The sequence below is a fragment of the Terrapene carolina genome, unplaced genomic scaffold (assembly GCF_002925995.2).
Source record: "Terrapene carolina triunguis isolate 2854851 unplaced genomic scaffold, T_m_triunguis-2.0 Scaffold68, whole genome shotgun sequence".
Classification (NCBI taxonomy): domain Eukaryota; kingdom Metazoa; phylum Chordata; order Testudines; family Emydidae; genus Terrapene; species Terrapene triunguis.
Genome location: NW_020664419.1, coordinates 73181965 through 73209606, shown reverse-complemented (window position 1 = coordinate 73209606; position 27642 = coordinate 73181965). Strand labels below are relative to the sequence as shown.

The 27642-nt window shown below is 39.4% G+C and overlaps 1 protein-coding gene across 2 annotated transcripts in view; it reads left to right on the top strand.

Annotated features, from left to right (window-relative positions):
* The window catches only part of POC1B (POC1 centriolar protein B), a 97448-nt gene that overhangs the window by 33353 nt on the left and 36453 nt on the right, over window positions 1–27642 (top strand). For both annotated transcript variants that reach the window (XM_026648834.2, XM_026648832.2), the window contains 2 exons: window positions 2496–2648; window positions 13691–13777. In XM_026648834.2, the coding sequence (XP_026504619.1) occupies window positions 2496–2648; window positions 13691–13777 (240 nt within the window). The remainder of the gene's footprint in view (window positions 1–2495; window positions 2649–13690; window positions 13778–27642) is intronic.

The following is a 27642-nucleotide window of genomic DNA, read 5'->3' as shown; positions in this document are numbered from 1 at the left end:
ATTTCCCCAATAGATTTATCAAGGTTTGCCAGGATTCTTTTTCCACGCAAACATTTCTTTCGTATTCCAGAGTCCATTTGGTGTTGGTTACATCAAAAATAACAATATAACTATATACACACTTATTCTCTGTATCCTACTAACAATTCAGTTATAAGCATTGGCCAAAATACTTACAACAGGATCAGGCCCTGGGTGATACCTTCCCATCATGGTATGATTCCAGAGGGGTAAGGAAAAGCTCTCATGAAGACATTCATTCCTAAAGAACCCTGATTTTATATACTATAATAAACAAGTGATGTCATTGCTGGTAATTGGGCCTTCGCTAAAGCCAAGGGAAGGAATTTTTGTGCTGAGCCCTGGACCTAGCACCCAATTGACCATGTTTTCTTCATTTTCTGTTACTTCAACCTAAACCTTAAATAAGATAACACTGGTATTGCACGGGTCATTACATCTTTAATGCAAACAATCCTCCTTTCTTGTGATCTCATTCTTTTTGGTCAAATGCTTTGGGCCTATCACTCATGCTAATATCTAAATCCAACTTAAAACAATATCTCATTGAGGCCAAAACTAGGCCTATAGTCCTACATGGAGTCCTTCCACTAAAGAAATTTAAAGGAAACAGACATTTGATTTGGTACTGCATGACATTTTAATTAAAAAAACTAGAATGATACAAAATTAACATGGCACATATTAAATGGATTAAAAACTAAGTTACTGATGGGTCTCAAAATGTAATTGTAAATGGGGAATCATCAATGAGTTTGGCCAAAAGGGCTAACACAATTCTCGGATGCATGAATGAGGGAATATTGAGTAGGAACAGAGCAGCTCTATTTCCTTTGTATTTGGCTCAGGTGGGACTGCTGATAGAATATCGTGTCCGGTTCTGGTGTCCAAAATTCAAGAAGGATGTTGAAAAATCAGAGGGCTCAGAGAAGAGCCATCTACTAAATGAAGGATTGGAAAACGTGTCTATAAGAAAATACTTAAGGAGCTTAATCTCTTTGGCTTATCAAAAAGAAGGTTGAGGTGACTTGACAATAGTACTTACACGGGGAATAGAAATTTGATAATAGAGGGCTCTTCAGTATAGCACAGATTCATATAACAAGATCAAATGATTGGAGGTTGAAGCTAGGAAAAATTCAGATTAAAAATAAAGTGAAATTTTTTAACCGTGATGGAATTAACTATTGGAACAATTTACCAAAGATGGTGGTGGTTTAGGCTTAATCAATTTTTTCCCTTTATGCAATTTCAGACAAAATTATTGTTACTTACAGTGTCTGAACATATATTTATGCCATGCAATAATAACAGAGAAGACAGAATTTGTAAACAACCCAAGTTACCACATTCTGGGGCACTGGGAAGTCCTTTCACCTTCCATGATGGTCATTGCTTCCTCTGATATCCTGGTCTGGTCCTTTAGTCCAGTACTTCAGTTTCTGGTTCGGTGTTTCTACAGTTTGGGCAGAGTTCACTTAGGTCTTTTGTATCTTTCTACGTTCCAAATTACTTCATTTTATCCAGTTGGCCTTTAGCACATCACCTGTTTAATTTTTATATGTATCCATACATTACATGAGTAACCTTCAGTTACCCAACTTCTGCATTTTTCCGGATAGTTTTGCAGGTTCTGGATCGTGTTGTTCCATGTCACCATGTTCCTGGATCTTCCCAGAAAAAGGGGTTTTTATTTATCATTACATGATTGTATACCTCTTACTTGCATCTTCCAACACAATACATTACTTATCTTGACAGCAAATAACATCATCTTAAACAATTCAGCAATTTTATATCAAAGAATTGACAAAACCACACTCATGCCAGGCAAGGGCTTGACCTAAGTGTTAGCTTATCTATAATTAATTATTCATAATTACAAATTAGTAAAATATAGCTATATCAAAGCTCTTAATCTTATTTAACAATCCTTCATTTTCTAGTTCAGTATAAGTATGTTACCCTGTTTTATTCTTTAATCTATTAGAATCGGGGTGGGGTCTGGAGCATATGCTATAATTCGTCAACATTTCTTTATCTTCTGCAAGCATAGGTTTGTCAGGGGACAAACCCTTATATTTATATTTCAATGCAAAGTCCAAAACCTTATACTGTATTGCCAAGACTTGTTAGAATGTTTTTTTTTTTTTCTGTTACAAATTTTGAGGTGCTTGTATTTTTAACTGTAATCAACAGAATATCACTAAACAGTTATGGTTTGGATATTAGAATATGCTGAAAGTAAAATTCCTAACATTGAACCTTTATTATTTTAAACAGTGTTTTGCCTTTAAAATGATATTGTAGGTTCTTTATGGAAATTGCACATAGCTATTGTATTGCAATTTGGAGAGCAGACGATTAGTACCATTACTTTTTGAAAATCAAGTTCCTGAGTTTTCCTTTTGAAGAGTTATTTTCCATATTAAAAAAACTATTCAATTTTAATAAGGTTGATGGTTGATTTACAGGTATTACTGTGGAAGACCAATTTTGATTCATTTAACTATAAGGAAGTTCTTAAACAACATATTAGAAGAATACATACTGATGACCCACCTCACCTTCTTGATATTTATCCAAGATCACCTCATCCCCATGATGGGCAATCTCAGTCAATTGAAGTAAGTTCCATGATTATCCACACTAATATTTACAGTTTCTTTCTCTCTCTCTCTAACTAACATTGGCTGTCAAAATACCATTTATACTGAGATGAGGTCTGTGTGGCACCAGATAATGCAGTGCTAAGCAATTTCTTGTCATTTATTATCAGTATCAGCGTTTTTCTTTTTTGTTTCAAAGAATATAAAATTTTTAGAAACAGACACTGAATGTATTGAAATATCTTTATTAGCCTTTCTAAAAGTTATTGACATCCTCATTTTTCATAACAAGACTTTTATGATTATTGTAATTCAGAAATTATTCCCTCTCATTAATGAAACCTTAAACAATGAATACTGTAAAGATTTAGAATTGTTTAAAGTAAATTATCAGGTGTAGCTTGATCCATTTTTTTCCTATCACTGCAAATTCTTGATCGTAGTGAGGAAGATTTGGGTGTATATTTTGGATACAAGCTCTGTGTTCTTGTGAGCAACTAAGTGCAGAATGCTGTCTCTTGGCATTTCTCATTAGCACTAACTATACTTGAAAGTTTGTGGTACTTCACTTTGTTGGCCCTCATGTTTATAATCAGACAGAAAGAATCATAGGAGATTAGAGTTGGAAGAAACCTCAGGCGGTCATCTAGTCCAATCCCCTGCTCAAAGCAGGACCAACACCAACTAAATCATCCCAGCCAGGGCTTTGTCACGCTGGGCCTTAAAAACCTCTACGGATAGAGATTTCACCACCTCCCTAGGTAACCCATTCCAGTGCTTCACCACCCTTCTAGTGAAATAGTTTTTCCTAATATCCAACCTAGACCTCCCCAACTGCAACTGGAGACCATTGTTCCTTGTTGTGTCATCTGCCACCACTGAGAACAGCCTAGCTCCATCCTCTTTGGAACCCCCCTTCAGGTAGTTGAAGGCTGCTATCAAATCCCCTCCCCCTCCCCCCGCTTACTCTTCTTTTCTGCAGATAGTTATGCTAGCTGTAAGATTTTGTCATATTAAAAAGCAGTGGTCTCAGCATGATGGCACAAATAAAAAATGTGACAAACTCAGTCAGCAACAATATGCAGGTGACCAATAATAACTTTGGCAATTTGTTGTTGTTGTTTCTGTGATTTAAGTCCTCCATTTTAATGTCTCATTCCGTCAGCAAAATTTAAAAAATAATGTTACAATGTCACCAATAGGTAATAATGAAAGAAGTACTGTAACTTCTCTCCAGCTGTCTCATATGATATAAATGGTCTTTGATGAATCATCAGAGCAGCAATAATGCCGATGATAGCAAGAGGTTGCCTTAAAATTTTGAATGACCAATTAATAGCTAAATCTTTGAGGTGGCATTTGTTAGTAAAAACATTTACCATCTCTGAAAATTTCCAGATCCAGTGTGCTCAGTTTATATGTGAAAGAAATTGTTTTGTTGTTGTTTTTTAAGAACATTCAGACTTGCAAACTAAGTTGAAGATGTGAAAGTCAAGCTGTCCTTTTCTGAGTATGCCTTACCAATAAGCCTTGCCGCCAAGTGAGGTGTATTATATAGCAGCTACAATCAGTTGTGTAATTGAAGCACCTCAGTTGTGTAGGGTTCACTGCTCACGAACTAGTAATAACACAAATTGACTTTCATATCCCATGTTCAGTTTGCATGTCTCAGAAAAAAGTTTTTTCTAAACTGAGTAAACTTGACCTGGAAGATGTATCATCCTGTGTCTCGTTATGCCATTTTAGAGTCACTTTCCAGATTATAACTGCACTCTTCTTTTAATCATACTTCATTTCCTGCCCCTGAAATAGCCCTGACATTTCCTCTCCCCTCCCCCAACAAATAGGGGTATGTAGTGTATTTCAGCCATAGGACAATCTGGTTATGATACTTAATCCTTCTAGTAACTCATGTCTCCAGTGTGCAAGTAAATGGAGACATTAAACAAAATGCAGAGCTGCTTAGCTTTGACAAACAACAAATGATATATTTTATGGGGAATGGCAGGTGGAGAAGTTAGTCCTTAACTAAATCTGAGGCTTATATATTTAAAATTAACTCAGTGATGCTGGGCATTGTACCACATTAAGAGGCCCCAGGAGCTGCTTTTTGTATTCTTTAGAATGTATACAAGCATTAAGGGCAAAACCACAAATAGGTTAATCAATTTTAAGTGGCAGTAATAAAAGAATGCATGACCTTTCAAGCCTTTACGGAGACAGAAATGCAATCTAGCAATATTAAATATACCTATCTCATAGAACTGGAAGGGACCCCGAAAGGTCATCGAGTCCAGCCCCCTGCCTTCACTAGCAGGATCAAGTACTGATTTTGCCCCAGATCCCTAAGTGGGCCCCTCAATGATTGAAGAAGATTGAATATTCAACCCTTCTTGAATATATTACTACAAAATATGTCAAGAAAGAGACCTAGACACCTCTATAGTAGGCATGAAAACTATTTAATTGCCCTAGGAAAAAAATACTAAGGCCTGGCCTACATCTAAAATTCTTCCGTTGACATAGATACCTCCTTTCAGAGAGGTGGATTACCTATATGTACAGAAAACCCCCTTCTGTCAATGTAGGAAGTGTCTACACTACAGCAGCACAGCTGCAGAGCCATAGCTGTGCCGGTGCAGTCACTCTAGTATAGATATACCCTAAGAATGCATGACTGTGTGTGGGAATCAAACAAGATCATAAAAAAAAAAAAGCACAACTTATGAATCTTAGGGACTTCCATAATTGGTCCATCTCATGGTATTCTACCTCCTACAGTGACAGAAACCTGAAGCTTCCAGGGAAGGTGTGAGTACATCCAGATTTCATCTTGATGACTGTATAATGTTGTACACAATGATGGCACTAGTGAAGGTATCTTTCTGAATCCTCCAGGGGATCACTCTACTTTCTAAAGCTTAACTGGTAGCTACTATAATAATATATAATCACAACTAGTGAGGAATTTACCCAATCCTGCTTAAAATTCAGATCCATTATGTGTCTTAATGTACGGCACCAAATTCCATCTTTATAGCTTATAAAATTTTACGATTCGATAAATTAACATCATTTAAAATGACCAGTCTGATGTTTGAGATTAGGAGTAACCAGAGTTCCAAGTATTCTGCAGTTCTCAAAAGTAAGCTTTCATTCAAAAAAAAAAAAAAAAAAAACTTATAAAGAATATGTCTACAATGTGATAAGACCCATGGCTGGCCAAGGTAAGCTGGCTCAGCTGTGGGGCTATAACAGTACAGTGTAGATCAGGGATGGGCAAACTATGGCCCGTGGGCCGGATCCGGCCCCTCAGGACTTTGGATCTGGCCCGGGGGATTGCTCCCCATGGCGCCGTGGGCCCTGCGCCATTCTCAGAAGCGTCCGGCACCACTTCCCTGCGGCCCCCAGGCACCGCCCCCCGCAGCTCCCATTGGCTGCAGTTCCCCGTTCTCGGCCAATGGGAGCTTCAGGGGAGGCACCTGGAGGCCTGGCAAGGGCAGCGCATGCGGAGCACCTCGTACACCCTGCACCCCTCCTGCACCCCAACCCCCTGCCCTGAACCCCCACCGCACCCTGCACCCTAACCCCCTGCCCTGAGCCCCCTCCTGCAGTCTGCACCCCTACCCTGAGCCCCCTCCTGGACTCCGCATCCCTCCTGCACCTCAGCCCCCTCATACCCCTCCTCTGCCCCAATCCCTTGCCTTGAGCCCCTTCCTACACCCCCTCCCACACCACGCACTCCCTCCCGCACCCCAACCCCCTGCCCTGGCCCTGCATACAATTTCCCCACCCAAATGTGGCCCTCGGCCCAAAAAGTTTGCCCACCCCGGGTGTAGATTTTCAGGCTTGGGCTGGAGTTTGGGCACTGAGACCCTGTGAGGGTTGAGCCCAAGCTCCACAAGCCTGAGTCAGCTGATTCTGGCTCTGAGACTCAGTGCCTCAGGTTTTTTTAATACAGTGTAGACATAGTCTTGAGAACAGGGCCGGCACCAGCTAAAGAAGCAGGTGCTTGGGGCGGCCAATACCGAGGGGCGGCACTCTGGCTGCTATTGGGGCGGCACGTCCAGGAGCAAAGGACCTGCCGCTGAATTGCCACCGAAGAGTGGAGTGGCGCGACCGCTTTTTTTTTTTTTTTTTTCGCCCGCTTGGGACGGCAGAAAACCTGGAGCTGGCCCTGCTTGAGAATGTCTACAGAGTGTAAATAGATCCAGTGTTGTCTTCCTGTGTTAACAAGGAGCCTGAAATAATAGTTCTGAATTGTCCCATTCATCTTAATCAAGACCTCCTGGTTGTGTAGCTGCAAATATTGGCATTTTTCAGATATGCCATAAAATTTACCATTTTGTTTGATGCAAGCATCTGATATTTTATTTTCTGTCTCCATGACCTGGGCCCTGATTGTTGCTGCCTCTTACTACCCATCTTCCCCACAAGGAGGAATTATTGGATTACAGGCGACACTCCCTCCATGTTCATAAACTAAACAATTTAAGAATCTCTCATAATAGATCAGACTATAGGTCCATGGAGCTAGGAAGTTAGGGAGCCAGAGCTGGAGTCCAGTTTACAGCCTGTAAACAGAGAAAATTAGTAATATAGTTTGAGCTACCTAGAGAACAACAGAGAAGTCAAGGCTTAGAGAAGTGAGTTGCTGAAGCCAGCTGCAAGCTACTCTCTTCCTTGGCCTAAATGGAGACAAGAAGGTTCTGAGCCAGGCTACCTAGTAGATGGTTCTGCAGGAGTTGAGGCCCACAAATTGGAGCTGGGTTACCATACTTGAAAATAAACATTGACTTACTTTGCATCTGAATATCGTAAACCCCTAAATTGCAATTAAATGTTTTTCGAGGCATAACTGGATGGGAAAGAAGAGTGTTTGTACTACAGAGTAATTTTAACATTACTGTAGAATTTAGGCATTCTTGCCATGGAATTTGGTCCCCTTATGCTATGGAATACATATGGGCGTTGGGAGTAACCAAATAAACTGCTATATGTGCAGTAATTAACATCATAATTATCTAGATAATAATCTAGAGTTATATAGGAAACACTGAATAAAAAGACTAGATTAAAATCTACACAATACAAAACTGGCTTAGATTTACAGTTAAACTTTTAACGGGAAGAACATGTTCTGTACATAAGGGACTTCTTGTCTTTCATGCCAAATGTTTAATGGATTTTCTGTGAAAACATAAGTTGTATTATTTATCTGGAGATAGCAAGGTTTGCTTTAGGTTTAATTATTCAGGGGTACAGTTGTAGTATAATATGCTAAGTTATGTGCACCACTCTGGAAGAGACTAAGTTGTGTTTTTTGAGCTTTCTGTATTTCTGCTTTAATTGAATCCTCCGTATGGATGGAAGGTTGAGCTAGTACATCACTTTAAAAATATGTTCAAACTTGAATGTAATATTCTGTTATATTTAAGTGCATTGTGTTTGTATCATGAGTTTGAATATGTTTTGCTTGTCAAGTTGCACATTTACATTTTCTGCGTAATTTTAAATCAGCATTTTTCTTAGATGAACAGACTACTAATCGACACTAGGTGGCAGTAAAAATCAGAGAATATTTTCTTGGTTTGTTTTACCTTGAGGATGTCAACCCAGCACAAAATCAGATTTTCAGATTAAACACACTATAAAAGTATAGTGTGTAACAATATTTTTATATTAATTTCTTCAAGCCAGTTAATGGAGGTCAGTAAAATAACAATCATGGTTAAAGCACAGAAGTAGGAGACAGTAGACCTTGATTCTAGTAATTTTTTCTGCCATACTTTTTCCCTGTGATCTTCAGCAAATGACCTAATCTCAGTACCTCATTTTCTTTAGCTATTATCCTCTACTTTAAAACCAAATTCCCTTTTAATAATTAATATTCAGAAAGTGCTGAGAGATCTTTGAATGGAAACTTCTGTAGAAGTGCTTATTTTTTATTGCATAGGTCAAAGGTTAATATTCCTTTAGAAATTATTAGAGTAGATTAATGAACATGTTTAATATTCTAATCTAATTGACTAGGTACTGTTTTAACTAAGGAAGATTCTCTAGTCAATCACCCTGTCAATGGAGAATTATTTGATATACTGTACTTTCTAGGGTTTTGGCCAGTCTCACTCTTTTTAAAAAAAAAGTTAAATGAAATTTCCACCAATACCCTTGGGGAGACTATTCTACAATCTAATTCATCTTGATGTCAGGAAATATTTTGAGAGATTTGTCTTAAATATTCTCTCTTAGCCTCATTCCATTGCTCCAGATTATGCTTATATGTATTACACTAAATAATTATCCTCAGTATTTATACCCTTGAAATATTTGTACACTGTTTCATGTCCTGCCCGCCTTACTTTCTTGCTTTATCTATACATATTTAGTTCTTTTTTTTTTATCTTGTAGACAGGCTCTGCAGCCCCTTTTTTTTTTTTTTTTTTGGTTCTCTGAATTCTTTCCACCTTGTCAGTATCTTTCTGATGTGCCCAGAAAGCATATTGCAGACTCACATAAAGAGAGACTGTTACCTTCCTGCTCCAGGATGAGATTGCTATTGCATGAAAAGTCCTAAGTCCCCCTGCCTTCTTTAGTCAGATCACGTATCTATTGGCTTTCCAGTATCACTTCTAGGTCTCTTTCAGGGTGACCACTTCCCATGTTTCTCCCCCCTATTAAGTAGAGCTGGGTGAATAATGGATATTTCAGTTTGCTGGCACTCGTGAAAAATCATGGGAAAAAATCATTGTGTTGAACCAAAACCAATATTTTTTAATTTTTCTGCAAATTGGAGAAGTAAAAGTTTAAGTTCCCCCTCTGCCTGATGTGGAGAAGGGATTTGAACTTGGCAAGAGAATGCTCTAGCCACTGGGTTATGGAATATTCTGTTGTGGGTCTCTCTGTCTGTCCTGTTGAAGCTGTTCCATGGTGTGTAAGAGCAGGGACATGAACTTGGGCTTCTCACATCCTAGGTGAGTGTCCTAACCACCAGGGTCTAGGATAATTTTTGCACTTTCCATGGGCAGGTGATTCATTGTCATTCACAGCAGCAGTTCATAGTCATTCATGTCTAGAGTTGCCTCTTGTTTACAGTTTCAAGCCAGGTTTCGTCCACTGCATTAAGGTCTTATCTAAGCCAATTTTAATTAAGTTTTCATGAAACAGTAATAAATGTTTTATTAAAACCCAAATATATTACATACAGTATGCTTCTTTTGTCAACTGATTTTTGTGATTTTATTTAAAAAAAAAATGCAATCAGGTTTGTCTGGCAGTGCTTATTCTTTATCAGTCTATGCTGCCTATTGCTCATGATTCACCTTACTCTATAAATGGCTAGGGATTCTTTTTTTTTTAACTGAATTTCCTTGCTCTACATCCTGTACAGCACAGTTACAGAACAGAATATATAGCTATCATTGGTAAAAAGCCACATGAAGGAAAACACCAAATACTTGATCTTAGTGGCTTGCATGGATGAAAACAAGTATCTTCACATATTACTGGAGATTACAGTTGTAGAGAGAAACAGGAAATTATGCCTACATTTTTCATTCTTATTGGTGTCTACAGCTTGCTCTAAACAAAGTTGCACCAGTTTAAATCAGTACTACATCCTTTCTTTATTTAAACTAATGTAACCTGTGTGTAGACAAGTTCTAGATATCTTTGCTGAAAAAACTTTAGAAATAAATGTGTGGATGTTTATTGCAATATTTTTGGTTATTACATAAGTGTAATAGGATAGCTGTAGTCTAATCAAACTAAAATAAGATAATTTTAAAATGCCACTTGAGTACAAATGCTAATATCATTTTTTTTACTAAAGTGCAAATTATGCTCTGTACATAGATTCATTTTCTTTGCTTAATATTGTTGCATCTGCCTTGAAATGGGAAATAGTTTAGTTTCACTATAACTTCTGTAAAATAGCTCTGTGTCCTTTGCTGAAATGCTAGTTTTGAACTAATGACAGCAATTCTCCTCAGTGAATCACAGCAAGTATCCCTAATGTTTGTAAAGCCCTTGGAAAATGGAAAAAGGTGGTGAAATGTGCTGCTTATTGTATTTTATTTGCTTTAAAATTGTATTGACTAGTGTGCCCTTGGAATTGAAATTAAACTATGGATGTGGTTTGTCATGTATGTTGACAGAAAGTAAAGGTGCTACAAGCAATCGTGAGAAGAGAGATTGGTTGAGCAGTTGGGGGGCCAAATTTTGATCTCATATACACTGGGGTAAATTCAAAGCAACTTCTAGAGTTATTCCCTCAATATTTTAAGTGTATTTTGTACGGTTTTTTTTATTAAGTTAATAGTTAATACGTTCAACTCAATCGTGTTGTACAATAAGGCTTGCATTATGTACACTGTGTAAGATACTTTCTTTTTACAGGTACCCTATTCCTCACACTGGGCATGCAATTCATTTACTATTCCTTAGCTCTATGACACACTCTTCTACTTTTTATCCAGTCCAAATATTTGGACTGTAAGAACATATTTGGACCAAACATGTTTGAATTGAAGAACATATCAGAGGGTTTGATTCTCAGATAACAAGGTGATGGAAATGGTATAAAAACATAGGCTTCCACAGACATGCATAGCACTTCACATAAATAAGATAGATTCCCTAACCTGAAAAACGTAGTGTAAGGTCCTGACCTGCATGTTGCTTCATGTAGGCAGGCCCCTTGCTACTATGTACAGCCTCACTAACTTCACTGGGCCTCCTCATGGGTGTTAGAATCCGTCAACATGAAGCAGCTTGTGTGACTGGAGCCAAAATAAACAAAAGGCTAGCAAGAGGGGAAAACAAAGGGAAAGGATGGAGAAAGAAGCAGTGAGAACACAAAGATTATATTAGTCACATGGGACGATGTATGTTTTGGTGGTGGTTTAGATTTAATTAAAACTATGGGTTATAGGCAAGCTTATATAAATTGGATTTTAAGAAGGGATTTTAAGGAAGAGAGAGACTGTAATACACAAGAGAAGCAGATATCTGGTTTTATAATAATTTTTGAGTTTGACACTCATGAGTCATTGGAAACTTACCCCTTATGCATCAAAGTCTTCAGCATATTTTGGAATAATATATGACCTACATGACATAGCAGGAGTACAGGGCTCAGCATTCAGTGGCTCCAGTTCCTCTCCAACAGAGAGATCTATGTCATGATGGGTAATTGCTCTTTCTCTCCAAGGGCTGCACATGGAGATCCATATTATCTCCTCTCTTCAATATCTACATGAAATCAATGCAAAAGACAGTGAGATGCGATGTACTCAGCTGTCAACAGTATGCTGATGACACTCAACTCAGTTGCCCCCTTCACCCAGAAACTCTCCCAGACAGTAACTCTCTCAACACCACCTAGTGCTGGTAACAAACGTAGACAATATAGGACAACAGAGAGAAAAAGGTTCTGCACCATCTGGGCTCAGCTTTCAGTTGTTTCCCTATCCGCTGTAGAGCTCTGACTCTCAGGGCTTTTCCCCTGTGGGAGTCTTCCCTCATCCTCTTCCAGGCTGTCTGCCTGGGAGTTATCCTTCTCCAGGGCCTGCCAGAGGTGCCATTTGCCCTTCTGCAGCTTCTCTCTCCAGACTGAGCTCTCTCAGCTCTTCACAGGTATCCCATGCTCCCTTCCCAACTGGGTCTAATAATTAAACAGGGCCATCTGATTCCTAGCCAGTCAGGTCAGCTGGGACAGTAGCTCATCTGTCACAGGCAAGGTTGCGTCCAACGCCCCTTAAGGGGCCAGCCAGCCTGTGACAAATCTCCCCCAATTAGAGTTTTTACTCAAAAACAAAATCACTCTGAAGTCCACAATAAACTATTATGTGTATTTTACATGCAAGATGCTCAGATACTATGGTAATTGGCAGTCATAAAATCTTATGATAGGTGTAAGAAGGATTTTCCTTCTATGTTTTCATGAGGTTTTTAAATTACATTTACATTAATGTTTCTCTTAGCTCTCCCATTTTAGATAAAGAAGACTTTCAGAACCATGACAAAAGGTACAAATAAGCACTTCTAACTTCTGTTCAAACTTATAGAACCAAACAACGTCAAATAATTTAGTATCCTGACAGCACAGACTTCTAATATTTGTGGTGTGTAGCTATGTAATGCATTTCAGGCAGAATGCAGATCTTCATAGTCAATCACTTTCATACAGTAGCTCACCATGAATCAGTTTTTGCATTTTTTTCAGACATCGTGATTTCTATTCAGACGCTTGACCTACCACAGAAACCACTGTTGCCTCATAACCTAAAAAATAAACATGATTTGCAAATGAGAATTAGAGTTCTTTTGAAAGTAGGGCTTAGGCTCCTAAATCACTTGGATGCTTTTGAAAATTGTACTCATAGTCTAGCTATGTGCAATCATATTTCCAGAGTGTAAAAAGATGAAATCATAGCAGAAATTTTACAAGGAATCTTCAGAAGAATAGACTGCAAAAACTACATACTGCCCTTTTAGTTTGGGCTTCAGATCACATGAGAAAATATATAGAGGCCACATTTGGAAGCTTGGAAAAAAGCTTCCTGGAATGCTTTTCTTCAAAGGTCATTAGTGATTCTATTGGAGATCAGCAGCTGGCTTAAATTTTGGGTAACATCAATGTTAACTGCCCTGATTAAATCAATTTTATAGTTGCTATTTCCACTCCTACATTTTCATATTCTATCATAAAATTTAACTTCTTGATTCATAGTTCCTGTGCTAAGAATAAGATAAGAACCTTTGAGTCAATTTATTTTTTGGGGGTGTTTGAGGTTTATAACAAAAGTATGGACTGTACCTATTTGATGTGACCTGCGTTAATATAATTGGTTTCTTTAATGTGTGTGGTTACCAATACATTATGATTATGATAACAGGAAAGGCTTCAAAGAAAGCAGTTTCTTTTATGAATATATTACCCTTACCTGTAGCTGTGTTGATAGGCATGCCCTCATTTAACATATGGTCTTTGTGGGCTCAGTCTTGTTTCCATTTTCTGTTGATATAGAAATACTAACAGCAAAATTTGTTTTTGACAGATAGATCCTAGCTTCGATGTGACCGATACACAAACGCTTGACCCACCTGTCGTAGATATTAGTTCCTCCGTGTATTTCAGTTCTCCGGTAAGTTTCCTGGGGGGACATGTTCGGAAGGACAAAGCATAGTTTAAATTAATAGGTTAGTGGCAATGTGGACTTCTCTAAATTGATAAAATGTAGTCAGAGTCCAATAAATAGTTTTACTATTAAGAGAGTCTTAACTTCTTAGCCGCCGTGTTCAAATTTCCTTCCACAATTCAGTGTTAACCAGAAGATGGTGCAAGAGTGAAGTTTTCACTTTGCTTAAGAGATTTAGTCTTTTATTGTACTGAAGAAAAGCTCATAATTAGCTGTTGAAAAATCACATAATATTGTTTCTGTGTAAATATTTAATTTATGAAATATTTGATTTTGCTAACTTAAGTTGCAGACAAATAGACATGTACTGGAAAACAAAGAACAGTCTTCTTATTGATAAAGAGTGCCAATAATGATATGATTTGATTTTTCTCCTTTTATAGTATCAGCTAGCGCACATCATTCTAAGAAGGAATGATAGGATTAGTTCCTTTTAGTGTTCACTTTCATGTAACAGTGGTGTGTGGGAGGAAAGAAAGGCAATATTTAAATGGTGCTTTCGTAGGAGGAGAAAAATGCACACTCGGTGTTGGATAATAAAGGATGTACTGTTCTAGAGTTAGGTTAAAATGAGAAATCCTTTTCTAGGATGAGAATGTTTCCTCCCTCCCTCTCCCTCCCCCTGAATTATTAGCTCTGAAATTGTTCCACTGAATTTATTAGATGACAGGATTTGTAAAGAGTGTGCTTTCTAAGGCAATGGTAATCACCATAAGTAGGTTTCATCTGGCTAGAGTGGATGGATGATTTTATGGTTAAAACACCGGACTGTGCAACAGATGTGTGTTTTGCTCCCTGTCTTCCCTCAGATTTTGTGTGACCATGAATGTCACTTGATCTCTCTGTCCCCATCTATAAAATGATGGTAGTAACACCTACATACAGGTGTGTGGTAAGAGTTATTTAATGTTTTAAAAGTGCTTTGAGATCCTTGAATGAAATGCTGTGTAGAGGTTCTAGTGCTGAAATCCTCACATAATATTTGGCTGTTGTAATTCAGATGCTTTGATCTCCGTAGCAATTTTGCTGTTGTGTTTTCAGTGTCACCAAGAAAATTTAGCTCTTTAACCTAGCTGGGGTCAAAATAATCCACGCACTTTACTGGGTATTTATTTTATAACTCTTGTAAGTAGTGGGAGAGAAAATACCAAAAAAAGACCACCAGAGTAGCATTTAACTTCAGAAAGATTAACTATACAAAAACGAGGAAGCTATTTAAGTGAAAATTAAAAGTTACAGTCACAAGAGTGAAACAGCAAAAAAAATTAAGCACATCAGAAGTAGGAAGCCTGCCAAACAATCAGTGGGACTACTGGATGATTGAGTTGGTAAAGGAGCATTCAAGGAAATCAAGGCCATTGTGAAGAAGCTAAATTAATTCTTTGCATCGGTTTTCATTTTGAAGGATATGAGGGAATTTCCCACACCTAAGCCTTTCTTTTTAGGTGACCGATCTGAGGAACTGTCCCATATTGAGGTATCAGTAGAAGAGTTTTTGGAACAACTTGTTAAATTAAACAGTAATAACTCACCAGGGCTAGATGGTATTTACCCAAGAGTTTTGAAGAAATTCAAATATGAAATTGCAGAACTACTAACTGTGTTATGTAATCTATCATTTAAATCTGTTTCTGTACCAGATGACTGGCAGCACATTAGCTATCATCCAATTTTTTTAAAAGGTTCCATAGGTGATCCTGGCAGTTACAGGCTTGTAAGCCTAACTTCAGTAACATGCAAATTGGTTGAAAATATAGTAAAAAAACAGGATTAGCACACTCATAAAAGAGCACAATATTTTGGACACTAGTCAACTTGGCTTTAGTAAAGGGAAATGATGTCTCACCAAACATATGGACAAGGGTGATCTAGTGTATATGGTGTACTTGGACTTTCAGAAAGCCTTTCACTAGGTCCTTCACTAAAGGCTCTTAAGCAAAGTAAGCAGTCATGGGATAAGAGGGACCTTTCCTTTCATGGATCAGTAACTGGTTAAAAGATAGGAAACAAAGGGTGGGGGTAAATGGTCAGTTTTCAGAATGGAGAGAGGCAAATAGCTGTGTCCCCCAGGAATTTGTATTGCGACCAGTACTGTTCATTCATAATTGATCTGGAAAAAGGGGTAAACAGTGAGGTGGCAAAATTTGCAGATGATACAGATTACTCAAGATAGTTAAGTCCAAAACAGACTGTGAAGAGTTACAAAGGGCTCTCACAAAACTGGATGATTGGACAACAATATCAATAAATCCAAAGTGGTGCACATGGAAAAACATAATCTCAACTATACATATAAAATGATGGGGTCTAAATTAGCAGTTATCACCCAAGAAAAAGACCTTGGACTCATTGGGGATACTTCTCTGAAAACATCTGCTCAATGTACAGCGGCAGTCAAAAAAGCGAACAGAATGTTAGGAACCATTAGGAAAGGGATAGATAATACAGTAAATATCAAAATACCAGTATATAAATCCCTGGTACGCCCACAGCTTGAATACTGTGTACAGTTCCGGTCGCCCCATCTAAATAAATAAGTAAATATTAGTATTGGAGAAGGTACAGCAGAGAAGGGCAACAAAAATGATTACGGGTATGGAACAGCTTCCATATGAAGAGAGATTAAAAAGACTGGGACTGTTCCGCTTCGAAAAGAGATGACGGGGGGGGGGGGGGTCATGATGGAGGGCTATAACGGGGTTCTCAGACTTTTGTACTGGTGACCCCTTTCACACAGCAAGCCTCTGAGTGCGACCCTCCTTATAAATTAAAAACACTCTCTTTTTATATATTTAACACCATTATAAATGCTGGAGGCAAAGCGGGGTTTGGGGTGGAGGCTGATAGCTCACGATCCCCCATGTAATAACCTCGGGACCCCCTGTAGGGTCCCGTCCCCCAGTTTGAGAACCACTGGTCTATAAAATCATGAATGGTGTGGAGAAAGTGAATAGGGAAGTGTTATTTATCTCTTCACATAACCTAAGAACCAGGGGTCACGCAATGAAATTAATAGGCAGCAGATTTAAAACAAACAAAAGGAAGTACGTCACACAATTCACAGTCAACCTGTGGAACTCGTTAACAAGATGTTGTGAAGGCCAAAAGTATAACAGGGTTCAAAAAGGAATTTGATAAGTTCATGGAGGATAGGTCCATCAATGACTATTAGCCAAGATGATCAGGGATGCAACCCCATGCTCTGGGAGTCCTAAGCCTCTGACTGCCGGAAGCTGGGAGTGAATGACAGGGAATGGATCACTCAGTGATTGCCTGTTCTGTTCGTTCCCTCTGGGGCATCTGGCATTGGCCACTGTTGGAAGACAGGATACTGGGCTAGATGGACCATTGGTCTGACCCAGTGTGGCCACTCAACAGACAGAATTTTCTGGCTGTTCAATAATTTTTTGAAGTGTGTTGCATCTGAATCTTACCACTGATTGCAGGACTCAAGTGTACATGTATAGATAACAAAGAGAGATATTATAACGCCCCCAATCACATAATTTTATCAAGTTAATCTCATTCATTTGTTTACCTGACCTATGACTGCTTTATGAAACATTTGTGTCCAGAATGCATCTTGTGGAGTTGAATAATAAAATGAAGCGTTGATACATCCCTGGTAGCATCCCCTTGATTGCTGACAGCATCCCTTTCACTTTATAGCCTTTTGTCGTCTTTATTATAAGAGATATAACTACAAAACTCACCTATATGACTCTGCCAATAATGTACTAAATGTGAGATGGGTTAGCTTGTCCATCTATCACTCAGCCATGGCTCTCACCACACTCTTCTGCATCATAGTATCTGTGCTTTCCCCTTTCTTTCCTCCCTCTGGCTGCATTTCAACATAATTGTTCCCCTTACCTCCTACAGTCCCCACCTTCTCCTTTCCCCACCAGCACAAATCCAGATCCCACATCTACACCCTCCTCTTCCCCCTCACCTATGATGACATTTGCCCCACCTTCCCTCCATCACCCACCGTCTCCCTGTCACCCATTCGTCCCTCTTGTGCCATCATTCCTAATCTCACCCCACCCCCTTGCTGTCTTTGGGACACCCACTCCATCTCTTAAAGAAAAATGAAACAAAATGCTCCCTCCCTTGGAAAGCTACAGAAGGCTTCTTTCCCCAAAATCCTTACAAATTTTAGGAGATTATTTGGTGGAGCTCTCAATAAACCTTCCCACGGCGAGCCTAATCCTTTGTCGCTTTGAGGGCCTTCTGTATACCTTGCCTTAGGACCCTTGTATAGGGGCCCTGTAAACCATAGGAAACTCAATAGGGCCCCAGCCTTCCAGGAAGAATGTTTCTATCTATTTGGGGGGCGGGTATTGCTACAAAGTGTCAAAAAATGTTAATTTTTAAAATTTTGAACTACCACCTTTTTAGGGTATTCTAATTCACTTTATACTTGGTGGAAAAATTCTATCTTGAACCAAGATCTATCCTACCATCTTTGAGAATGATATGACTTTTTTTGTGTATTTTAGATTAAGGGACAGAATTAGCCTTCTAATGAGAAAAGTCTCAATAACCTTAATTATGGAGTATCTGGCAGCCTTATTATAATTATGAAAGCTTTGGGAGTTATTGAATTATATGTTGAAATAGTTCTTGGGCACTTTGGACTATTGATTGTTAGTTCTGTTGTCTGTTTCAGTAAAATTAGGAAAGAAAGCAATCCCTAGATGTGGCTTTTCCTTGTTTGGTTAGTTTTTTGTTGTTGTTCATACAAGAATAATAGAATAGCTGGAATTTGCACCATTGTTAGCAAGAAGAGACTGCCAGTTCTGAATATTTCCCCCCTGCAGTCCTGTTGTAGCCAATAAATACTACAAACTGGGGAGGGGGGCATGAAGGAACATTCAGGGGGACACGGTGGGGCCCAGGCTAGCCTCCACAGGGGGCGGGGAGGGAGCACCACCTTGCCCCACACCCAGCTGCAGCTCCGGCCCCAGCTCCAGCACTCCTGGCCCCAACCGCAGGCCTGCTCCCAGCCCCAACTGTGGCTCTGCTCCCAACCCCAGATCCCAACCACAGTTCCTGGGGGGTTGGGGGGCCCAGACAAATTCCTTTACAGATGGGGAGAGGGCGTGCCAGAACATTTTTTGGGACCACTGAAATATTATTTTATGGACAAAATATATTCAGGAAGAGAGAGTTCACTTGTGAAGACAGAGAAAATATTTCAGTAAATGTTGTGACACCGGGGTATCCTAGTTACTAGACAACATTGCAAAACCAGTTCAGAGCCACTTCCTAACTACTTATGTAAACAGAGGTTTGGAAAAATCTACTTGAAAGAACACAATTTATAAAGATGTAAAAGTTTAAAAACTAAATGTTGTACTATCTTCAAAATCAATGTGGAAAAAAGTAATTCACCTATTGTCCCCCTCAAATAATGCCAGTAATTTGTAATTAATCTGCTAAATTTATAATGAATAGTAAATGTAGCTCATTAAAAACACATTGATCTTTAGGATAATAACATTCTTCATTGGCAAGATATAGAATCACAGATTACAGTTCTTTAATGTGTGAGAATCTCAGACTATTTAGTTTTTTTGTTATAAAGGTGGCTTTCTCTCTTCCATTCAAAACACTACTTGCCTTCTCCCTCCCACCCACCCCTAAATGTATTACAGACATCTTAGTATTGTCTTTGTGTTCCTGAGTTACCAAAAAGTAAAAGTTGGAAAGGACTTTTTTTTCCCTGTAGGACTGTTTCTTTCTGCCCCACCCTTTGGTTTTTGCTTATATGTTGAGGGTGTATTTTTTTCAATTAAATGTGCAAACCAATGCACAGTTAACCTCAGGTCCCATGATAAACCCGGGGTAAGTTGATGTCTCGCTAGCTGTTCTGACAGCAGCAGGAAATCACTGTGAAGGCTCTCTAGTTCCATCTGTTGACCTTGCTCATGTAAACAGGATTTGAAGGAAGCAGAGCAGTGTGAAGTCTGAACTAGCAATGCTGCCTGTAATACACATTTGCTGCCCTATCCTCCATTGATACTTATCAAATGCAAGATGTATTTTTTTGTTCGTACACAATATCAACTCTACAACTAAGACTGTGTGCTAAATATTTTAAGGGGGGGATAAGCATTGTTCCTTTTTTGCTTGGTGAGGAGTACATTAATTAGAAGGTTTTCAAAAAAAATTTAAGTGATCAAACTTTTTTTTTGGAGACAGCGTAACATTTTAAAGAAGGGGTTAGGAACAAAGTTAATGCTCAGAAATTATTATTCAGAAAGATGAAATATTGCTAACTAGTCCATGCCCCTTTAGTAGTAGGTGTCTGGATTTCTCGATGCTAAAAGCAGAAAAGATTTTGTTTTATTTATTTTCAGAGACATTAACATAGACTCCCCTTCTCCCACAACCCCTCCCAAGAAAGGTGCCTATCCAGAACTCTAGCAGTTTTTTTTACACACAATTGAAATTACATTCTGGGATGTGACTACTACCAGTATAGATGAATTGTCAGTTATGCCACATAGGCAAGTAGTAGCCAATATGGCAGCAAGATTTTGCACCATTTTCTCCTCCCAATGTACAGGCAGTCTTCCCCAGCTCTTTCCCTACCTTACTGGAAGAAGCTGCCATTGATACCTCTGCCTGGGGCACCATCTTTCTTCCTTGGCTTAATGCAGCATCAGAATTACATGGAACAGAGGAGGACAAAGAAAATTTCCTCTAAGAAAAAGTGAAGGAAGAAGGGACCCTTCTGTTCCTCTCTCTACAGTTTTGAACAGGGATCAGACTGTTCATCCTCCTCCTCCCCGGCCTGACCTGTACAATACACTAAATTAGCGTGCTCTTAAACTTCCCTTGGTCAGTATAGGCTACAATACTGTCTTTCTCTCTTTGGCCTCTCTTGCACATTTCCTGGGCACAAGCTCTCTCTGTTACTCCTTCAAGAAAATGGGATCCTGCAGCCCAGCTGCTCTAGGCCCCAGGACCAGTGCTGAGCCACCCACCCTCCCCAGTAACTTAAGCACACTCATTCCCTCAGCTCCAACTGTGTAGTCACTCTAGGTTTATGGTTTAACTCTTCTGGAGCATGTGATAGGTGAAGCAAACAGACACATAGATAGGCCTTGCAAAGGTTTCCGAGCACACTTACTCTTTTTACTCAGATAGCACAGGTTTCAGAGTAGCAGCCCTACAGATCCAGAAAAATATAATAAAGCCCTACACACACTTTCCTGCCTCAGTTTCCTCATCATTCTGGAGCATTTCCTTTGCTTATGTCAGAGTTCTCTGAGGAGTTCTGAATCCTTCTCCTCCAAATCATGGAGTCTCTCCTTCTCCTCCAAGTCAGCTTCCTTTTACCTTGCCTCGTTCCAGAGTTAAACAGCCCCTGCACTCCCTGTGCCCTCCTCGCAGGATAGCATGCCCCTCTCTTTCTTTCTCTTGAGTTTATAAGTCTTACCACTAACACCCGGTTCCTTTGTTCTGCTGCTGGGAAAATTCTACTGCTCCAAATCCTACCCCCTCTGCAGACAAACTTGGTTGAGCTAGTTTCTCAACTGGAGTACAGTCATTAGCTTTAACAACTGTCCATTGTCCCTGGTCTTGGAAATACATAATACAGCCCCATGGCTGACTGTACATGCAGTGAGACATTTAATGATAGAACAATTTAATAATTTCATCAATCAGAATTCATAAGTTGTACATAGAAAGAATCCCCAAATTGTCACAGGTTTTGATTCTCTTGTTCTGGAATGCAGTCACATAACAATTACTTGACATGTGCAGTGTACCTGACTTTCAGGGGCATGCTAGTGCAATTGATAATGGATCTAAAAATTAGCTATACACAAGAGAGAAGTAATACATATGTAATAAGGGAGGAATGTGATCTTAATGGCCTTTCTTTGCACTGTTTATAAGGATATTCTAACAGGACATATAACTACTAGTATACTAAGAAAGAATTGGGAATGTATGTTGCACTGCTGCATAATTAAGTAATAATACATGCCAGGGTGTTCATTAATAGTGCTTTGAGTGAATTGAAGACTGAACTTGACTTAATATCCCAGATAGTTGGAGAGGAAGATTTCCTGTGCTATTTTTAAGTATATAGCCTGTGCCCAATAATTACATTAGTTCAGCTACAGTATTAGTTAATATGTAAAGTCATTAATCATGTTTATAACAGTAGTGCTTAAGGGCCAACCAAGACCCTCTTTTGCTAGGCACTGTACAAATGCAGAGTAGTGGACTGTACCAGATGTAGTCAAGCTCCCTTGGCTGGACACTTGCAAAACTGCTGCTGGGGAATCCAAACTCTGCATTCCATATACCACTAGTGTTCTGGGGCTGGGCACAGTTTAGGCACTGTCCCTGGCTTTGGGCCTCTAGGCAGGCACACCAGGTGCAAACCTTATGTCTGACCCCACGTTCTTGGCAATGGACTCCCTATGATCCCATTATCCAAAGTTAAGCCATTAGAAGAGTAGCAGCCAAAGCTGGGATCTCTGGACAGTCAGGGCTTGTCCAGGTGGAGATATAGTATGCAGCCTGTGCCAGGGTGTGAATGTACAGTGCTATTGCCACACACACAGCTTTACTCGGCACCTGCACCTCTTACCCTCTCCTCCCCTGTCCCTCTTCCTCCTCTCCCTTTCCGTTTGTTTCCGTTTAGCCAATCCCCTCCTAAGTAATCCCACCCAAAGGGTGGAAAGAATCATGGAACTGACATGTTTGCCACCATCATCTTGTTCACTCTGCTTGTGTGTTATGCTCAGTGGTGGATTAGCCCCTGGGCCAATGGTGCCCATGTCCTGGGGCCCTGGGCAAATAAGGGGGGGCCCGGAAAAATGGGCGCCCCCTAACCCCACCCGGCACTCCTACCAGGGACCCAGGGAAGCCCCCGTGCCCCAACTCTGCTCCCCAACAGGAGTGCTGCGTAGCCCTCGCACCCCGACCCCATTTTTCCAACAGGAACATATGGGAGGGGCGGGGGGGACTGCAGGCAGAAGGGGTGGGGAGCGGCTCCCACTTGCTCTGGCCCAGGGCCCCACAAAATCCACCTCTAGTCATACCCCTTTCCCCACCCTGTGTCTGTCTTATCTATTTAGATTGTAAGCTCTTTAAGACAGGGTTGGCAATGGGGCCCTATTCTTGGTTGTCCCTTAGGCAATACTATAATAAACGTGATTAATAATGAAATTCTTAATATTTTGTTTCATGTTGTAAAATTAACTGATTATTTTCTAGTAGATGTGTTAGAGCTGGCAAAAAAAAAGTAATAAATGTTTTTTTTTAATGTGGCAGCGAAACACAGTGTTAAGTGAAATGGTTAAAGAAAGTTTATCAAGTCAGTCTGTTCTTTTTTGTAGTTCCTTTAGCAAATCAGCACATTTCTGGGAACTGGATGTGTAAAAGTTCCAGGTATTATTTCTGTGTCATAACTTCCTGAGATACTGTACTTGTAAGCTGTCATAGTAATTTTCCCCCTAGGCTGGGAATCTAAGCTGTTTATCCAAGTTCTCACAGCTGATTCTGAGGCATGTAGAAAATGTCCGACAGCTATCAACCCACACATCCAATAACAACTGGTTCCTTCCTCTTCCTGTGGAAGAGTAACATCCTCTGAGAAGAACTGTACCCTGAGGAATGCAAAAACCAGCAGCTAGTCTTTCACACAGGAAATAACTACTAAAGCGCTTTCAGAAAAGCACTTCTTTCACTTGGACTGTCAGCTTGTAATGATCTTTCTGCTGACATAGAATATGATTTATTACTGGTCTAAATGCCATTTGAGAGTCTGTTAGTTCAATGGAAAATAAAGAACCTAGTATTCACCAGTTCTGTAAATCTTTAAAACCCCTCTTGTTTTGGATATAGTGGCACAAGTGAATTTAGTTGAATATTTTATACAGTTAATTTAACTGAATTTAAAAATGATGAAAATGTTTGGTGGTGGTTGTGTTTATAGTGTGTGTAATATGTGTTTTCCCCCTTCCCTTAAAAGTTAATGGGTTATATTTTATCTGAAGTTGTGTGCTAAGCCTGTGACCCAAACTGACACAAAGCTAGGGAACAAGACATTGAGTCTGGAACAGTGCCCTTGACTTACCCTGTTATTCCTAACCATTGCACGAGTCTGAGGTTGGTACAGGATGCTGACAGCCATGTGTGCTGCAAAATTTGAATGTGAACTGAAATGCTTATTTAACAAAACAAAAAATAAAAATATTTAAGATTCAAAATGAGTAATAAAGCACTTTATTTTAAAGTGTATTTCTCTTTGTAACTGTTTTAAAAGCTGTTCCTCCTTTGCTTATCTGACAGCTCTCAAGTCAAGGCCGTAGAATTCTGTTTATCCTGTTACTGACTACACTGCTAACATCTCGTTCAGTCAAGGAATGCAGCCATCTGCTCCACTTTAAATGATGAAAGTGACTTATGTCCATGTCAGCTCCATTACAGTGGCTCTCCCTGCTGCTGTCTTGGTACTCCCTATGTGGTCAATAACTAGCAATAAAAGCAGCATTGCAGTGCCTATTGTGTTTCTGTGCATGAGGAAAAAGTACTTATTAATAGTTAAGAGCAGAAGGGACCATTATGATTGTCCAGGCTGACCACCTGCATATCTCAGGCCATGGAATTTCACCTACTAATTTCTGCATGAAGCTAACATCTGCTTGAGCTAGAGCATATGTTTTTTTTAAGAAAGATCTCCAATCTTGACTTAGATTTCAAGTGATGGAGAATCCCTTGTTATGCTTTTATCTGTTACTATCAGAAAACTTCTCCTCTTTTAGGTGTGTTTGAATCCAGACCACGTGAACTGTTTTAATCTTCTCTTCATTAAACTAAACAGTGTTTTAAGACTCTCACTGTAAGTTTTCCAGACCTTGAATCATTCTTGTAACTCTCTTTCTGAACCTCTTCCAGTTTTTCCACATCCTTTTTTGAAGTGTGGACACCAGACAAAGTAATCAGACAATGGTCTTACCACTTCAGTAATACATATTTAATACCAACTTCGTCCTCCTACTTGATATTTCCCTACTTATTATACAGCCAATGATCACATTTGCACTCTCAGCTGTTATATCACTCTGCAAACTCTTGTTCAGTTGATTATATACCATAACACCTTAGTTCTTTTTAGTGTCACTGCTTTCCAAGATAGATCCACTCCCACATCCTGCCAGTTTGATCTACGTTATTTGTTCCTAGATGTGTGTCCTTGTATTTGGCTATATTAAAATTCATGGTGTTTGAATGAGCCATGCTTACCAAGTGACACATATTACTCTGTTGCGTTGACCTGTCTTTATTATTTACCATTCCATCGATCTTTGTGATCTGTAAACTTTTTCAGAAATTATTTTGTTTTCTTCTTGATTATTGAGAAAGATATTGACCAGCAGTGGGCCAGTAACAGATTCTACTGGAATTACTAGAAACACCACCGTTTGTTGGTGATTCTCCATTTACTTTTGAAGATTCATCAACTAACCAGTTTTTAACCTATTTCATGTGCTACACTGACTTTCTGTAGTGCTAATTTTAATCAGAATATCGTGCAGTATGAAATCAAATGTATTACAGAAGTCTAGGTATATTTTGTCAACACATTTCCTTTTTTTTCAACCAAAATTACAGTCTAATCAAAAAAGAGTATTAAGTTTGTTTGACAAGATCTATTTTTCATTAAAGCTCCCTGATTGGCATTAATTATGCTACCATTCTTCATTGATTGCATCTCATATCAGCTGTTCACTTGATTTTTTTTTTTTTTTTGCCCGACATCACTATCAAGCTATCCTACCTAGGTCATTCTGTTTGCCCATTTTAAATATTGATGCATTAGATTTGGAGAAATTCCAGAGGACTGGAAACAGTATTCCAAGATATATTAAAAAATTAACATCAGTGGTTCACTGGTTCAACTTTTAAGATTTTGGGGTGCAAGTTATCTAGTTCCCCAGAATTAAAAATGTTTAAACATAGATGTTGTTTAACACTCTCCTTAGTTATTGTTGGAATAGAAATTATTTCTTTATCACTGTAAGATATGAATATACATCCATCTTTCAAAATAAAAAACAGAAACACTTATTAAACACATGCTTTTTGTGCATCATTATTAACAATCTTAACACTGCCATACTATAAGTCTACTATTTTTTTTTGTTTTGTTTTGGAATATTTAAGAAAAATCCTTATTGTCCTTTGCCCTAATAGCCATAGACATGTTCCTTGATACCTTTAGCTTCCCGTATCAAATGTCTACATGTCAACTTCCCCTTTGTTTATATTTATAATATATTATTGCTCTATAATACCTATGAAGGCACTAGGCCCCCAGCCAGCAGAGTGGCACTTTGAGCTGTTGATCTGAGATTATAGTGCCAACTGCTATTTCTGGGGACTGCAGGTTTTCTTTTTATTATCATTTTAACAATGCTTTTTAAAAATCATTGTATTCTGTAACATACTGTATGGGTTTATCTGATACCATCTGACCAGTAGAGAGTGTTTTATCTCCAGACTCTGTAGAGGGCGTGTGTGTACCTCTCCATGCCCCCAGAGAGGGGAGGAGAAGCTTGGAATTGCACTGTCCTTCATGACAGGAGTTAAGCAGCCAATTACCAAGCCTGTGTGGGGTACTGTGAAAGCAGGAGGGAGAGTAGCCATCACCCTGCTATTTTGTTGTTAGATGCAGGCTTTGTGTTTTAGTGATATCAACAACTGTTGCAGGAGATGCAAAAACAAAAAGCAAACATACACAACACTCTTGGGGCTTGTCTGCACTGCAAAGTTAATACAACTGTTGCTCCTAACTTCAGTGCTGTCTACACACAAAAACCCTTAACTCAGGATCTGTGGTCCTATTAATTTGAGCTGGCCAGTCCAAAAGGGGGTATAGACTAAAACTTAAGTGAGCACAACTTTTCAGCTACTAACACAAGCATTCTAATGTAGACATAGGTTAGTGCCACTCAAGTGCTGCAAGCCCTCTAATGCCATCCCACAATTTCCACCCATGTGACCAAAAAGACAGACAAGTTCCCCCATAGGCCACTGGGAAAGAATTCAAAAGCAGCTTAGCTTACTGCAGTGATAAGAGCCAGAGGATCTGCACCACAAACAAGTGAATACCATGTCAGTGTGGACACAATAATGTGAGTGTTTCACAGTGTGGTTGCTCTCTCTTGAGGTAGACTAACTCAAGAACAGTAGATAACTTGACTTAATTCTTGAGCGAAGACATGCATTCAAGGTATGTCTACACTGTGTTAAAACATCCACAGCACTGAATCTCACAGCCTGGGCCAACTGACTTGAGCTTGCAGGGCTCGGGCTGCGGAGCTATGAAATTGCAATGTAGGCATTCAAGCTCAGGCCTTAGAGCCTGGGCTCCAGCCCAAGCCCAAATGTCTACACTGCAATTTCATAGCCCCACAGCCCGAGCCCCGCAAGCATGACACAGCTGATGGGAGCCAGCTGCGGCCATGCTGCAGGTCTTTTAAGGTACTGTAGACACACCATAAAGGCCTGAACTTAGAAGGACAAAAGCTGTCAATTTCCCTTCAATTTAAATATAGATGTTAAAAGTAATCTGTTCCTGTTCTGGAATCTCAAACAGAGGGGAGTTTGTATTTGATGGTGATGATTTGATGGGAGTGAGGTTACAGATCAATGGCAGTGTGATTTATTTTGTTTGGGAAGTGCTTGCAGGGAGATTGAGAAATGAACTGGGTAGGTAGGATGATTCAATGGCCATTGTAGTCTCCCCTGGGTGTTTCTATTCTGGCATCTAGCTG